Genomic DNA, 16,062 nt, shown 5'->3' on the forward strand with positions numbered 1-16,062 from the left:
TGAATTTCCATCTCTTCTGTTGAAAAAATTGTGAAAACATTCAGTAGCCCATTTCTCTCTCAAATTTAGAGTCCAGTAAACAAAATTCAATGTTTTCTTCAATGATTATGAATACATCAAAGGGACAAAGACTTTGGTTTGAATCATATTATTGCCACTTATCAGCTGTGTAACTTAGGGCAGGTTACTTAACCTCTTTGTGTCTTAGTTTTCTCACCTGCAAAATATTGATAATTGTAATCCAGGCATATTGTTCAGCACAGTATTTGGCACATAGTAAGCCCTCAGGAAATTTTAGCTGTTACCATCATCACTGTTTCCTGTTGTTAAATGTAAAGCAACATCCTTAGTGCAATGGGGGAACACGGATATAGGAGATCTAGTTGGCAGAAATGCCAGGTGCTTACCATGCAGGTAAGAGATATAAGAATTGCATCTACGAGACTGTCTTTTCTCCATTGTATATTCTTGTCTCCTTTGTTGTAGATTAATTGACTGTAAGTGTGTGGGTTTATTTCTGGACTTTCTATTCTGTTCCATTGATTTGTGTGTCTTTTTTGTGCCAGTACCAGACTGTTTTGAGTACTGTAGCTCTGTAGTATAGTCTGAAGTCAGGGAGCATGATTCCCCCAGCTCTGTTCTCCTTTTCAAGATTGTTTTGGCTATTTGGGGGTCTTTTGTATTTCCATACAAATTTTAACATTTTTTGTTCCAGCTCTGTGAAAAATGTCATTGGTAATTTGATAGGGATTGCATTGAATCTGCATATTGCCTTGGGTAGTATGGCCATTTTGACAGGATTGATTTTTCCAATCCAAGAGCATGGTATATCTTTCCATTTGTTTATGTCATTTTCAATTTCTTTCATCAGTGCTTTATAGTTTTCAGAGTATACGTCTTTTGCCTCCTTGGGTAGGTTTATTTCTAGGTATTTTATTCTTTTGGTGCAATGGTGAGCGGTATTGTTTCCTTAATTTCTTTTTCTGCTATTTTGTTGTTAGTGTATAGAAATGCAACTGATTTCTGTATACTAATTTTGTATCCTGCTACTTTACCAAATTCATTGAGATCTAGTAGTTTTCTGGTTGCTTCTTTAGAGTTTTCTATGTACAGTATCATGTCATCTGCAAATAGTGACAGTTTTACTTCTTCGTTTCCAATTTGGATTCCTTTTATTTCTTTTTCTTCTCTGACTGCTATGGCCAGGACTTCCAAAACTATTGCTTATATGTGGAATCTTTAAAAAAAAAAAAAGGACACAAATGAACTTATCTACAAAACAGAAACAGACTCATGGACATAGAGAACAAACTTATGGTTACCAGGAGGTAAAGGGGGTAGGAAGGGGTAAATTGGGAATTTGAAAATTGCACCTCTTGGGGAGTGACGGAAATGTTAGCTATTTTGATTGCGATGGTGGTTTCGTGGGTGTATACATCTATCAAAATTCATCTAATTGCACATCTGAAATATGTGTAGTTTACTGTACAGGAACCATACCACAATAAAGACGTTTAAAATAAAGAATTGCATCTATGAAATTATTAGGTTTCAGGGGGATGCCAGAAGCTATGAAGATTCTTGTCAAATGAGTGATCCACACCTCAAGCCTCTAGGAATTTAGGGAAGGGAGGCCACAGTTGAGAAGGCGAGATTGGGAAAGGGAGGAACAGTGGAAGGAGGAGAAGAAGGCAAAGGATAAGCAGGTAAGTCCTGAATAATTCAGCTGGATGAGGAAGGGCACAGGAACAGTACAAGCAAAGGTGTAGGGTCAGAAATGAGCACAGTATGTTCTGGGGATCAGCTGTGAGGTTGTAATGTCTCAGACTCATTATTCTGGAGATCAAATTCCCTTGCTGAGACAGTAATGGGAAAAGATGTCGGCAATTAGACTGAATGTGTGCTGACCCCTGGGATTTTCTCTAAATAGTTATACGAAGCACAACACAATGAAAGCAACAGGAAAAAAAACCCAGGGAAATTCAGATTAAAAAAAAAAACTTTAGAAAGAGGAAAAGAGGGGGAAAAAAAAAGACTTTCCTGGCAATTTGCTTTTTTCTATAATAAATATATAATCCTGAAAAACTGAAGTTCCCTTCAAATGTGATTTTACTTAATTGAGATAATGGTGTATTATATTCTAAGGCTTATCAGTTATGTGGGAGAACAAACTACACTTTTGCAGAGGTCCCTGAAATGCTGCCGGGGAAGTATTAATAGAGTTATTAAAATACCATTTTAATTTTGCCAGTGTATTGAGGCTTTCTCATGGTTTGCAGGGGAGGAGATAAGGAGGAATAGAGTGAGGCTGGCAGACCTTTGTTTCTGGCCTTCACTTTGCTTCTGACTCTCGGATGGCAACCTTGTGACTTGTGAAGATGACTTCCTCATCTCTGCATGCCCCACGTGTTTATTAGGATCACAGCTGGTAACCAGCCTCCTGACTTTCTGTTTGGAGTGAATGGGTGGAACACGTTCTTAAACAGAGTGTTAAGCAGAGTTATGAGGCTATAGAAGATGTCCACCTGATGGAAGAACAGATCTGGCCATCTTCAGGGATGCCTGAAGTCTAAGCCTTTGTGTTAAATAAACAACAGAAGACCCACCTTAGTAGCCCCCCTGCAAGATTTCTATCTGGCTCCTTGTTGGATTTGAGGTTTTGATATGGTACATGGGCCCATGGAATTCATTGGACAGCCTTGGAAATTCCTTCATGGTAAAACAAAGATATAGAACCATCTTGGGTGGTTTTTTTTTTTTTTTTTTTGAGGTGCTGAGGCTGGGGACGTGGGCCAGGGGCAATCACATAGTAGTAGGGCTCCCTCTGTCCCGACTTTCCCTCTTTCTTCAGAAATATTTCAACCTTGGTGAGACCCCTTCAAGTGATCATTTGAGTTAGAGGAGTGTAAAGATGAGAGAAAAAGGAAAAGCGTAGCCCTGTTGCTTTACCTTGTGATGGGGACTAGGGAAGGCCATATTCGGGACTGATTTGCATATTAACCTGAGTTCTGTTTTTCCTTTTTTTCTTTTTTGTAGAACTCATCTGGCCAGGGCCACCTTCTTGTACCCCGCTGGCTACCTCCGAGAGACACTCCCCAGCTGCCAGTGCCCACTCATTCCCCAGCTCCCTACCCGAACCCCCAACCCACCCCCCTGCCCCCCCACCGCCCCCACGTACCAAATAGCCCAGGGCCCAGCCATGAATGTGGATTCCTTTCTTTCTGGGGTCATCGAAGAAGCCTCCTTTTCCCCTACTAATTTCAAAACATCTTTCACTTCATCTGTCTCCCTTGTTCAAGGGGAACTGGTGAGACTATTCCTTGGTCTCTACTCTGGCTCCTGTTTTTTCCCTAAACCAAGATTCTTGGGCCAAAAATAGAAAATTGTGTTCCAGCTTGGCGGTTCTCAGAGAGGTCCTAGTTTTGTCTGGGGGCTGTGCTTCCAAAGGGTCCAGGTGTATCAATTATGCTGCCCATGCCCATGTGCCGCCTCTTCAGTCACTTGTGTCCCCTTGTTTGTGAAGCACAACAGAGTGCTTTCAGAAGGGGTCCTTTGTGTTCCTGGAGTCTAAAAATATTTGCATGTAAATGTTGGGAATCCAAACTGTCTCCTTAAGATCTCTGCTTTGCTTGGGGAGACGTACAGGCCATTGGGGTGCATTTGCAAATGACATTTAGACCACTGCGCTTTGGGTCCCTGCCCCATAGCGTTGCAGGGACATCGGAGAAGGAGAGTGTGTGACATGGATCCAGGCGAAGCATAAATAACCCCATTTCAAAGTGAATACTAATTGCATAATGACAGTTTCCAAACTATTAGCCTACTTTACAAAAAAAGTTAATTCAACACAAGCCCAGAGCTGGCGGTGGCTTATGTGTTGTGTTGCCAGTTGGCAGGCACAACTTTGCCAGAGGATTGGGGGAAACGAGGGTTATTGTAGTGGAAGCACACTTGGCCTTTTGTGAGGAGGGGACAAACTGCATCACTCTCTCAAGCCCCTGCTGTTCAGTGTTCAAGAGTGGACACCAGGATACTGCATGCCTTCAGGGGAAATTGCTTACTTTTCCTAGAGGTAAAATGGCCCAGGCCGAGGCTTGGGAAGGAGCCTTGAGTTCGTAGCCCCTTGAAGGAAAGAACTCTGGGCAGATGGGGGTGTTAAGCACAGAGGAGCTCAACCAGGACTGGTGTGTGTGGCCCCGAGCAGGGAAATCCTGGGCCTAGGGGAGGGCCTGGCCACACAGAGGCTGGCCTTCTCCAGGAGGAACTGTGCAGGCTACCCAAGCCAGGCCACTCCACTGCACTGGGCCTGTGTTTCCTCATCTGCAAAATGAAGGGAGTGGACTGGAGGACTGTGAAAGCCATCCTCTGCCTCAGAGAGAGTACCAGGGTCTCTTCCTCTAAGCTGTGTCCCTCGGAAGAAGAAAGGCGCTGTCCTTTTACCGCTGGACTCGAATATTTGTCTCATTTGCCAAGGGAATGTGATCTCGTGTGGAAGTACCTTAAAGGAAAACAAGAAAGTGCCTGCTAAGAAGCTGAGCTGTCTGAGGCACGGGTCCATACTCCTTGGCACTAATTGAGAAGGAGCATTAGGAAAGCTTTAAATGAATCCCCAAATGATAATTTTGTGCAGCATTCTCAGGAAGAAGGGCAGGTGATGAGGGTTATATTATGACATGATTTGCCTCCAGCAAGTGTCCACTCAGGTTTTGAGAACCCCTGTCTGTGTACTACATTATACTAACTCCCCCACCTCCATCAATAGGAGGCCCTGGGCTGTGGGATGCAAATGAAATGAAGTTGGATTTACTAATCAGAAAATACAGGGAAGGTTACTTTACACCATTATTTTACTTGCAAGTTTCCCTGAATTCCTAGAGTCACACCGGTACCAAATGTCTGGGTGGAAAAAAACAGCATATCCATATGTGCTCAAAGCATGCCTGACTTTAGGCACGATACCCTATGCTCCGAATTCAGGCAGATGTCTGGTTGTGCTTTTGAAAACAACTCAGATCAAACACTGTTCCCCATTTAAAAAATACATTTACAGTAATGTAACTCTCTGTTTAAAAAGTCACTTTTCCCACCAATCTCAACCAAAATCCTTGTATTCTCAACTAAATAATTATTTTTCATCCCTCCCTTCCCTGCCCTTTTCCCCTAAATACTTGTAGCCCAAATGATGGCTGAGATTTTGATTTTCAGATTCTTTCAAGTAAAGACTTCCAAGGTTCTGACTAGATTTGTTTGAAACAAGATCCAGGTTACAGAAATCTAGTTCTAATCAAAAAAGCTTTCTTTCCCCAGATACTTCATACCTTCTCCCTGCTTCATTTGAACAGGAAAATGACTATTATGAAAGTTGCCCTGTGTTCATGAATGTGAAACTTTAGGAAGAAAGAGCACATCCAGAATGATTACTGTAAAATGCTGAAGTTCCTGAACTTCTCCCGAGATTGTTTTTAAAACCTGTCAGCTCAAACTGCCATCTGTAAAGATCATCTAAAGGGGAGGGTGTAGCTCAATTGGTAGAGTGCTTGCTTAGCATGCATGAGGTCTGGGGTTCAATCCCCAATACCTCCATTAAAAAGTAAATAAACCTAATCACTTCCCCTGCAAAAACAAAACAAACATATAAAGACCATCTATCTCAGGTAAATGTATTTGTCTATAGCCAATTTCTAATGATTTTCTATAAATCAGAATAATTTCCTATATTAGAATAATTAAGTTCTGATCTATGCCTTAGGGATATTTGAAATGCATTTTAAGAGAAGTACCCTTGAAGGTATGATTGTCTCTGAGCTAGAGAAGCTACAATAATAGGCTCTGTCAGCCTGAGGGTGGGGGTGAGAAAATAGAAAAGAGCCCTTTTCTGATCTTAATGGAGCCCCCTCCTGTGTCTTTGAACCAGAATGGTTCCCAGTCCTCTCACCTCCACGAAAATGGAGATGTTTGGCTGCCACCTTCCCTTACAGCCCGGAGGGCAGCCTCTCAGGAAGTTTCCCTGAGCCCAGGGCTGCTGAGCTCCTTGACTGGAACCACTGCCCTCTCACGAGAGACCCATCCCTTCCCATCTTGCTTGCACATGTATGTGCTCCCAACAGGGTGGGGTGGGGATGAGGATGGGGGGAGGAGAGTGTGTGGTCAGTGTAAAGCCGCCACAGGCACTGGTGAGCCCTGTGATGTGCATGGTCTGTTACAGTGACTCGGGGCTGTGACATTATGAAAGGAAGCTTTGACATGGTTTGAATTGCATTGCCTTTGCAATCCCCATACATACCCTTCTTATCCCATTTGATGCCAAGAACCAATATACTGCTAGTTTGCATCTTTTATTGAAAATACAACAGGCTCTCCAAAAACAACAGGCACCAATCTTGTTCACTTACTCAATTCATTTAACAGGTATCTGATGAACTACTTCTGATGTGCTGTGCACAATTCCTATCTGGCAGAAAAACACTTCAGAAAAACTGTCATGAGGCTCATATTCAGAAAATGGGGCCGGCGAAATGACCATTGATGACAGGGGCCCATGCCACACCTATAGGGGCCAGAGCAAAGGGAGGCACAGGTGGCGGGGGTGGCCCAGGGAACAGGCGTGGCCCAGGGAACAGGCGTGGCCCAGGGAACAGGCGTGGCCCAGGGAACACGGGTGGCCCAGGGAACACGGGTGGCCCAGGGAACACGGGTGGCCCAGGGAACACTGGTGGTGGCCCAGGGAACACGGGTGGTGGCCCAGGGAACATGGGTGGTGGCCCAGGGAACATGGGTGGTGGCGGTGGCCCAGGGGGCAGGGGTCGTGGCCGGGGTAGCCGAGGTGGCATGCCTGGCGGTGGCAACAGAGGAACACATCTCCATGCAGGCTCCAGAACAGGGATTGCATGATAGGGCCCATCAAGGATTATCCCCACAGGGGGACCCACGGCAACTGGGGCCAGGTTTCTGAACATCATCGCCCTCTGCTGTCTTCTCCACTTGGCTCGTCTATTTTGAAACCAAACCTTCAATCAGAGGGGGAAAAGGAGTTGGTTTAGTATATTGAACAGTTAATAACATAATGAAAAACATATGACCTGCAACTCTGCCATTGAGATTTTCAACAGCAGCAGGAGAAGCTATTTTCTTATTGGTAAAATAACTTAGGACAGTAAAGAGCCCACCTCCTCCCTCGTCCTTAGTGAACCAAGCCTAGCCCAGACTTCAGCCCATTGATTTATCTCTCTCTCATTTTTAATATTCTGCAATGGTTTTTCCCCCAAATCTGGGATGCAGGTTGAACTGATGAATTGCACCATGTCTCTGGTGTTAATGTTCATGCCAGGGAACAGGGTAAAGAAACGCTGGACCATCAGCTGTCTAGCTGCCTCCACCCCCTTTTCATCAGGGACAATGTCACCCTGGTTTTGGGGGATGCTGAGCATGGGATAAAGGTGGGCCCAGTTAAAATCATACTGAGGGGAACCACCCTCTATTCGAAAAGCCCATCTTCAGTCTGAAATAACTAATTCATGGGCATGTTGAATGTTTAAGGAGTCTTTCTCTGAAACCTCATTAAAACTAAACAGGTGGTATGTCAAGGGGGAGGTCCCAGAGACTTTGTGGCTTATATCGCTGGGACATGAGAGTTACTGAAGCCCTGTGCACTGCCTTGATACTTTAGCCATTAGCCTTAAGGATTGTTTAGCCAAAATGAATCCAAATTCACTAAACTCAAAATCCTTTGCCCCAGATAAGATATTGGGCACCGTATTATCACCGCTGTCAGTTTTGCATGCTCCAATCTGCCCTTCTCTCCAAACCTTCGCGGGCTCAGGACGAGGTCAGCTCATTCAGCTCTAGCTGCACTTTCAGGATTCTGGACGGGTGCCACTGCTACCCAGAGTAGTAGGACACCCAGGCCTTGCCAGCTCCACTCCTTATCCAGGAGACCCCAATCCCATCACTCATTCCTAAGGCAGGAAGGTCCAATTATGTTCAATCACGTGGGGTAGGGGTCACAAAAGAGGCTCCTCCCTAAATGCTTGCCAACTATTAACAAACAAACAAACAAGTTGTGAATTAGACTTTCGTGTCCTCTTAGTATACTAGTTGATGGGGTCTGCATTGTATTTAATCCCTTTGAAAGTTCCTAAACTGCAAGTTTTAAACGAGACAAAGGGCCCTTTCTCTCTGCCTGCTGAAGCCTCTCTCCCATCTTAGGATTTGGTGTCTTTCTACTGCACAAATATGAAGTCTGAAGAAGGCCAGTGTAACAGAGCTCAGTTTAGAGGGATTCAAATGTGCCTGTGGTCAAATCGCCCTAAACATAACCAAAGCCCACATATGGAAAATTTCGGGATGGGCCAATATCAGGTCCATATTCCCAATGCTGGTATCATCAAACAGATCCACTATATTTGCAAAAGATGGGTGGAGGAAGTATCTCTTAAGTTTCTTGGGGAAATTCATGCTGTAGTGTTTGGAAATTTATGAGAACATTGTCTTTTTCCTTATTTATGTTTTCTGGCTCATTTTCCCTTCAGAAATCCATTGAGAGAACTATGTAAACCCAGGGATGGGGAAGAGCAATTCGGCAAACCTTGTTTTTCTTTTCCTCTGGGTTTACCTTGTCTGTGTGAGAAAGTGGAGGACTCCTTTTGAGACCATGCTTGACTGTTGGTCCAGCCTGTGGCATTAGGATGCCAGCATCCAGTGGCCTGCTTTCCTATCACACACCACCCGCAGATGGGCAATACATTTCCATCACTGTCCTCATGCATGTGCTCTGGGGTAAAACCACTAAGCCATCTCAGGTATATACATATCTATCTTTTTTGAGGGGGGAAATACTTCTTTGATGTAACTATTGTGTTCTGTGACCTCAGTTAGTCACTTTTGATCTCGTGACCTACAAATTTGTAATCACTGCCTGAGTAACTGAAAATATATTATAAATTAACACAGGTGAGAATCTGGCCTGATGTGAGAGCACCCTCACAACTAATCAAATTCCAGAAAAACCTACCTTTTCAAAATAATACCACCAAAAAGGACCCCCAAAATTCTTAGATGCTAAAAATTCTTCAAGAGAATACATTCACAGATGCATCTAGTAGTTTCATAAAGTCAAATATGTATGGCCTCTGTGTATTTAAGTGTATACAATTCTTCTCTAACTTTTCACCCCTCCTTAGACTAGTGGAAACTATTCAAAATTGTTCTTTCTCTTTTTTGGATTCATTTTATAAAAAATAATTTTTCAAAGCTTGCAAACCTTTCCCCATTACCACCATAATTGCAATATTTTTAGCAATGTTTTCAGGCTGACATCAAAATCTTCCAAAAAGATTAAAATTTAAGGCGTTAAAAAAAATTTAAGGCTGCCGCTCTGCTTTACAAAATACTGAAAAAGAGCGGCAGGAGTATTAGGCACTGGGTGGGACTTGGACTTTTAAGCCACTCCCCCCGCCATCAGTTTCAGTTTAAACATACATTAGTTACTCATGTACTATGTTCTGTGTTTGAATTACTCCCTCACCCCAATGTCTAAATATTTATAAATTCACTCATTTAGCCAAGAGCTTATGCTTGGTTTTAAGTATTTTAAATAATTTAGTATGGTTGAACTTTCTTATAACCTAGCTCTTCAGAGCATTAATTTGAATACTTCCCAGGTGAGACTGAGCCCCAATATAGGAATATTCCTTTAGGGAGGACTAACATCCTTCCTAAAAGATGCCAGTGTTAGAAGGAGATGAAATTTATTTATTGGAAAGAAGTGTGTGTGTGTAGAAAGGAGGAGAGAGATGTGTATTCTATTTATTTCCCTTTAGGAAGTCATATTCCCTCTAGTAATGGGAAATTCCCATAAGCTAGAGCTTACTTGTCCCATTTTCCACCCTAAAAGCACCCAATGTTCAAAACTCACTTGCTAAAATAAACATGGAAAAGACAACAAAACACACCAACTTGAGAATTTCCAGGACAAAACCTAAAGTATGTTTTAGAATGGTTGCCCTGCCAATCCCTCTTTTAAGATTTACTCACCTGCACTCTGGCTTCAGTCAAATTCAGACGTCTTGCAAGCTCCTCTCTGAGGGGGTAAAATTGCAAAGGTTCAGCATGTGGAATTACGGATAAGACGTATCATTTACATTTCTACCCCTCCTCCCGGTGCAGTTTTCTGAAATACAGCTTGAGGTTTGCTTTAGGGAGGGTTTTCCCATGGACCCCTTATCTGTTAAGTAAAATATAAAAAGGGAATGTATATGAAAATTCCTGGTAGTGTGTCTGTTAGTTGAGTATGACATTTTTTTTTTTTTCTGTTTGGGAAGCAACAGAGAATTAACCTGAAACTCTTTTCTTGGGAGATTCCTCCGTGAAAATAAATAAAACGCCAAAATACTAAAAAATTGGTGTTTTGAACCAGAGTATTTCTATTCATTGTAAAAGCGAGAGGTGAACTCTCAAACCACGTCGTCCAAGCGCTCAAGGGAAAATCTCTTTGCTCTTTGGCCGGCGAAGGCTGAATACAGCGAAATTAGAAATGGCGCGCCTAAACCTCACACGGATTTGTCCTGGTCCTTCATTCCTATTGGGCCGGAATAGTCCTGCCCGTTCGTATACGAAGGGGATCTGGACGACAGGTCCTCCGGGGAAAGCAAGCGACGGGAATGAGTCACGGTCGTTTTAAGGGTCAGAACTGCCGCCTGGAAACAGCGTTTCACGTGGCAGGGTCGAGACTAGGGTAGGGCAAAAGAGGTGCTCCCCTCGTGCGCAAAATTTAAAGGGGGAGAAAAAGCTGAGTAATCACGATACATATTTTAATGCAATATTCAAAATATAAAAACGAACGCAAAAATCCTACGATGAACAAATTGCCAAACTTCTAAATGAAAGCAGGATTAATCGGCCTTGCCTTACTCGCTTCACTCTAGTCCCGCTTCTGTCTTGCACCCCACAAGCTCTATAGGCATTGCCCCAACCCCAGAGAGCTAGGGCGGATCCGGCGCCCTTGAGTCTTCTAAGTGGCTTTTGGCCCAGGAGAAGAGAGGGAGAGTCCCGGGAAAGAGACTAAGGCGCCCCGGGATGAGCGTGGGTCCCGGGAGAACTGGGCGCCTCCGGAGCCAGGTACTCACCGCGCGAACACGTCGGGGTATTGAACGCGACGGAAAAGGTTCTCCATCTCCCGCAGCTGCAGCTGGGTGAAGGCAGTGCGGTTGCGGCGCTGCTTTCTCTCCGCGACCTGTGGCTCCTCAGCGGCCGGGGGGGCCACCTCCACCTGCTGCTCCGGGGGCTCAAGGTCATCGTCGCTGCCGCCGCCCTCACGGTTTTCGTCGTCCAAGGGTCTGGGCTCTGCCGAGCCAATGTAGTTTGCTGCTGCTGCTGCTGCTACTGCTGCTACTTCGGGCTCAGGTTCGGCCCCTGTACCCTCCGCCCCTTCTCCGTTTACAACCTCCGAGAGCACGGGAGGCGTCACATCTGGGAAAAGAGAAGAGCAAAAAGAGAGATACCAGGGCGATGCGTGCACTGGAGGGGGCAAAGGGCTGAGATGCAAGAGAAGCGACTGCCGTGCAGCGTCCCGTCCACTCGCCCCTCCCAGGGAAAGTTCCTTCTCTGGAATTTGCCAAAGCACCTGTCCCCGTCTAGGCACCCACCATTCAGTTCTTCCATGCCCTCGCCGACTCCCAGGCTGTAACAGCCTGTGCCAGAGTGGCTGCAGCCAGGAGAACGATTCATGTTCTGATTGCTGTCGATGAAACCTCGCGCTTCTGCAAACTGCGCTGGGGTCGTGCGGATCCCTGGAGCTGGGCTTGAGCTGGGACCAGTGTCCTGGTGGGGAGCACTTGTGGCGCCGGGACCTCTTCTGGCGCCGACTCTCAGGCTTGCGCGCCTTATATAGGGGTATGTTGCCTTCCGCGGGTTCAAAGTGTACTCATTCGCGCCGGTTAGACGCCCACTGCTAGCATTTACCTTGCCTCTAATTGGTGTCGGTGGGACCTGACGGTGGCGCGCTTGCGGCCGGGGCGTGTAAGTAAAATAGGGCGAGTAAGTAAAATAGGGCGAGTGAGCGTGAGAATAGAGCTGGTCGTGGGCGCGCTTTTTCGGGGAACGGTGGTTCCAACTTGTAGTTAGTTTAACTGACTGTTTCCAACTCAGACGAAGTGTCTGATTGGAGGAAGGGGCTGTGCTGGATTGTGAAAGCCGTTTGGGGGGGGGCACGATTTTACACGAGCTCTTGGAGCTCGCGCAGAAATGTTTGGCTAATGTTCCTCCGCCCAGCCCTCGATGTTCCGCAGCCCGCGAATGTCACGGTACTCCTTGCTTCCCCAGAGGAAAAGGCGGAGAGATAGGGCTGGGGAAAGCGTGGAGCCCTCAGCAAACCAAGCACACTAGAGCGAAGTTAAGTTTCTCCTGCACTGGGCTCTAAGCAAGGCTCTCCCTTCCTAGAAGTTGGTGGGATGGATAGGACTATCTGATTCTGTTCCGTTCGTGTGCAAAATCCGCGAATTCTGCTGGTGGCTAAGACAAAATGATTGACTTGGAGGCTGTTAGCACGAGATTTTAGAAATCAGATCCCACCGTGCATTCCGGGAGCTGGAGTTTGCGTTTGGGTTTGCGGAGCAGTCCGGGTGCTCAGATGCACGCTGCAAGAAACCCTACGTGCTTCTTGAGAAAGCTCCAAGGACTTAAGATTTTTAATAATGAACCCACGTCAGTGCAAGTGCAGAAAGCTGCCAAGTGCTTAGTGCATCCAAGAATGCCTGTGCTGCACGGGCCCCTTCCTGCAGCGCCTGGAGCATGCAACATTTGCTATTGCTGGGCTTCTCACTGCACGCCGCTCTGCAGGCGCCCAAGGCACGCCTTATTCCCGGGCCAGCACTATAGACCTGGGAAGAGTCCCTTGCCTTCTCCACTACCCCCTCCTCTTCTCTGCCTCCATTTTAAAAAAATAGAATTATGTTACTGAGCTGTTTCCCCTCCCCCAACCCACCGATGTATCAAATTAAAAAAGGGCCGGGCCACGAATGAAGACTGTGGTTCTTCCTCCAAGAAGTGTTCGCTGATGTTACAGGACGTTTTAACGTCCCTCGTATTATAACAATCACTTTTAAAAACCAGTCCCCTGCTTGGGACTGTGCATAGTTTATCCTACTTTTACTTTAAGAACTACCATTATTATTTCCCCATTTTTTACCCAGAAAACTGAGCCCCAGGGAAGCCAAGCCGCTTGATCATAGTCGTAAGAGCGAGTCTGATGTAATTCTGGGCGCTTTTCACCATATTCTTGCCGTCTTCTTTCAAAGGAGTAAATGATGCTGAAGTTCCACGCAGGAATGGAGGAAGATTAAGGTATTTGGGGAAGCAAGCCACTGGGTAGTCTTTAAAAATCCTGAGTGTCAGGGGTTCAGCGGTCTCCTCCTCCTCTTGCTCTGGGTCAAGCCTCTCCCCCCTTGCTCCGGAGCCTTGCTGGATCTCCCTAAGCCAGAGGTTTGTGATCCAGTAGTGCTGGGTTTCCCAAACGTGGTCTCTTGGCTTTTGCTCACCACCGAGGGCACACTAAAAGGAGCTGGATGCTATATGCATTGGCTGCTGAGCTGGTTCCTTGTAGACACAGTCAAGAGGGAGAGGTCACGAGTCCCATAGGTCAGAATCACATTCGGGCTTTTCTGAGCCCTACGCATTTTTGCCTTCTTAGGCCCTTGGCTCCATAAAAATTTTTTTAAATTATATTTTACAACTGTGTTGATATAAAGATGAATATAATTTGGGTTGTTTCATATTAATTTTTTCTCTTTTAACTGCAAAAGAAATTCCAATGTTTTCGGGCACTGTGACCACCACTGTGGTCATATGTTCCCAGGGGGTGATGGGTAGCTAATAAATGGCTGACCAATTCGCTTTCAAACAGATGTCAAGGGATGTTCCATGGGTAACAGCTTCAATATGTTCTGTCACAGCTTAGATTTCCATGGTTTTTACTCCAGTGTTTTCTGCACCTCAGTCATTCACGTACCTGTGAAAGTTTTGCCATACCTGGGTACCAGCTATGGTAGTATTTACTTAACGTGTTTACTTACATTGATTCACTTTTTGAAAACCTTAAATACCTAACTGAATCTCATCCTCGGCAAAAATAGCTATGAATTCAAGTGCTTGATATGTGAGATTTATGTGAGGTTCAGCATGGCAATAGTTGAGAGCAGGGACACTAAAGCCAGACTGCTGGTGTCTGAATCCTAGCTTTGCCTGCCACTTGCTGGCTGGCTAACCTGGTGAGTTACTCATTCTCCTTGTGCCTTAGTTTTCTTATCTGTAAAGTGGAAATAACTAATAGTACCAACTTCATGGGGTTGTTATGAGGATTAATTGAAATGATCACGGTATAGGAATACCTCGGAGATATTGTGGGTTCAGTTTCAGTCCACTGCAATAAAGCAAATCATGAAATAAAGCAAGTCACATGAAGTTTTTGTTTTCTTGATGCATATAAAAGTTATGCTTACACTATGCTGTAGTCTATTGAGTGTGCAATAGCAGCATGTCTAAAAAAACAACAGAGGTACCGTCATTTAAAAATGCTTGATGGCTAAAAAATGCTAACCATCATCTGACAATGCAGGGTTGCTGCACACCTTCAATTTGTAAAAAGCGCAATATCTGCAAAGCACAACAAAGTGAAACACAATAAAATGAGGTGTGCCTGTAGCTAACACATAGCTAATTCTTACTATATGCCAAGCACTGTTCAAAGTACTTTATTCATGTTAATGCATTTAATCCTCATAACAAACCTATGGAGGTAGATATTTCTATTATCCCCATTTTACAGATGATGTTGTTGAGTCATAGAGAGGTTAAGTAACTTGCCTAAAGGCATCCAGCTAGTAAGTGTTGGATCTTGGATTTGAACCCTCTTAGAATGATGCTTTGTAGGGAGAACATGCTCAATAATGGTAGCTATTACTTTTTAAAAGTTAAATATACTATTCAGTCATTTCTAGTATGTTCACAATGTTGTGCAACCCTTGCTATTATCTAGTTCAAAAACATTTTCATCATGTTATGAAGAAAGTCCATACCCATTAGCAGTCATTTTCCAGTCCCCTCTCCCTGCAGCCCCTGGTAAGCAGTAATGTACTTTCTATTTCTATGGATTTTCCTGTTCTGGATATTTCATACATGACCATTTGTGTCTGAGTTCTCTCACTTATCATCCTGTTTTTGAGGTTCATCCACATTGTAGCATGTATCAGTACCCCATTCCTTTTTATGTTTGAATAATATTCCATTGCACAGATATGCCACATTTGCTTATTCATTTGCATCACTTCATGTATATTTGACTTGTTTCCCCTTTTGGTGATTGTGACTATTGCTGCTTTGATTGCTATGATTGCTTGAACATTCGTGTACAAATTTTGTTTGAATATCTGTTTTCAATTCTTCTGGGTATATATTTAGGAGTGGGCTTTCTGGGTCATAGGTTTAACTTTTTGAAGAACCACCAAACTGTTTTCTCCTGCAGTTGCACTATTTTACATTTCTACCAGCAGTGTACGAGAGTTCCAATTTATACACATCCTTGCCAATCCCTGTTATTTTCAGGATTTTTTTTTCCTTTGTAGCCATCCTAGTAGGTGCGAAGTGGTATCACTGTGGTTTTGATTTACATTTTTCTAATGATTAATGATATTAAGCATATTTTCATGTGCTTATTAGCCATTTGTATCTTTGGAGAAATGTCTATTTCTGTCTTTTGCCTGTTTATTAACTGGATGTTTGTTTTTTTGTTGTAGAGTTGTAAAATTTCTTTATATATTCTGAATACTAGACTCTTTATGGTTTGCAAGTATTTCCTTCCATTCTGTAAATTTTCTTTGCATTTTCTTGTTGGCATTCTTTGATGTTTGCAATCACAAGCCTGCCCTCATGTGGTTTTGGAGTTCAAGTGAGTACTATCAGCATAGCCCAATTCAGTTTTAGAGGCAAATCCAGATATGTGGTAGAAGCAAATCTGGTCCTTTTTGGAGGCGTCTACTCCTAACAGAGACTTTGACAAGATTCTCACAGATC

The 16,062-nt window shown here is 44.2% G+C and overlaps 1 protein-coding gene across 1 annotated transcript; it reads right to left on the minus strand.

The window, feature by feature from the left end:
- Window positions 1–6,494: 6,494 nt before the first annotated feature.
- On the minus strand, window positions 6,495–13,224 carry ESX1 (ESX homeobox 1). The gene is made up of 5 exons (XM_031445204.2): window positions 13,184–13,224; window positions 11,643–12,175; window positions 11,124–11,466; window positions 10,033–10,078; window positions 6,495–7,007 (listed from the first exon to the last, which is right to left on the minus strand). The coding sequence occupies exons 1-5, from the start codon at window positions 13,222–13,224 to the stop codon at window positions 6,495–6,497; spliced, it is 1,476 nt and encodes a 491-aa protein (XP_031301064.2).
- Between the last annotated feature and the right edge of the window lie 2,838 nt (window positions 13,225–16,062).

This window comes from Camelus dromedarius, chromosome X (genome assembly GCF_036321535.1).
Source record: "Camelus dromedarius isolate mCamDro1 chromosome X, mCamDro1.pat, whole genome shotgun sequence".
Classification (NCBI taxonomy): Eukaryota; Metazoa; Chordata; class Mammalia; order Artiodactyla; family Camelidae; genus Camelus; species Camelus dromedarius.

Bases quoted from the DNA above. Each gene is read 5' to 3' on its own strand.
- ESX1 (XM_031445204.2), bottom strand. From the start codon at position 13,224: ATGATCAAGCGGCTTGGCTTCCCTGGGGCTCAGTTTTCTGG. The intron at 12,176-13,183 runs GTAAAAAATGGG...TTCACAATCCAG, and splicing joins CCTGGGGCTCAGTTTTCTGG to CACAGCCCCTTCCTCCAATC. The intron at 10,079-11,123 runs GTGAGTACCTGG...TTACCCCCTCAG, and splicing joins TACCCCGACGTGTTCGCGCG to AGAGGAGCTTGCAAGACGTC.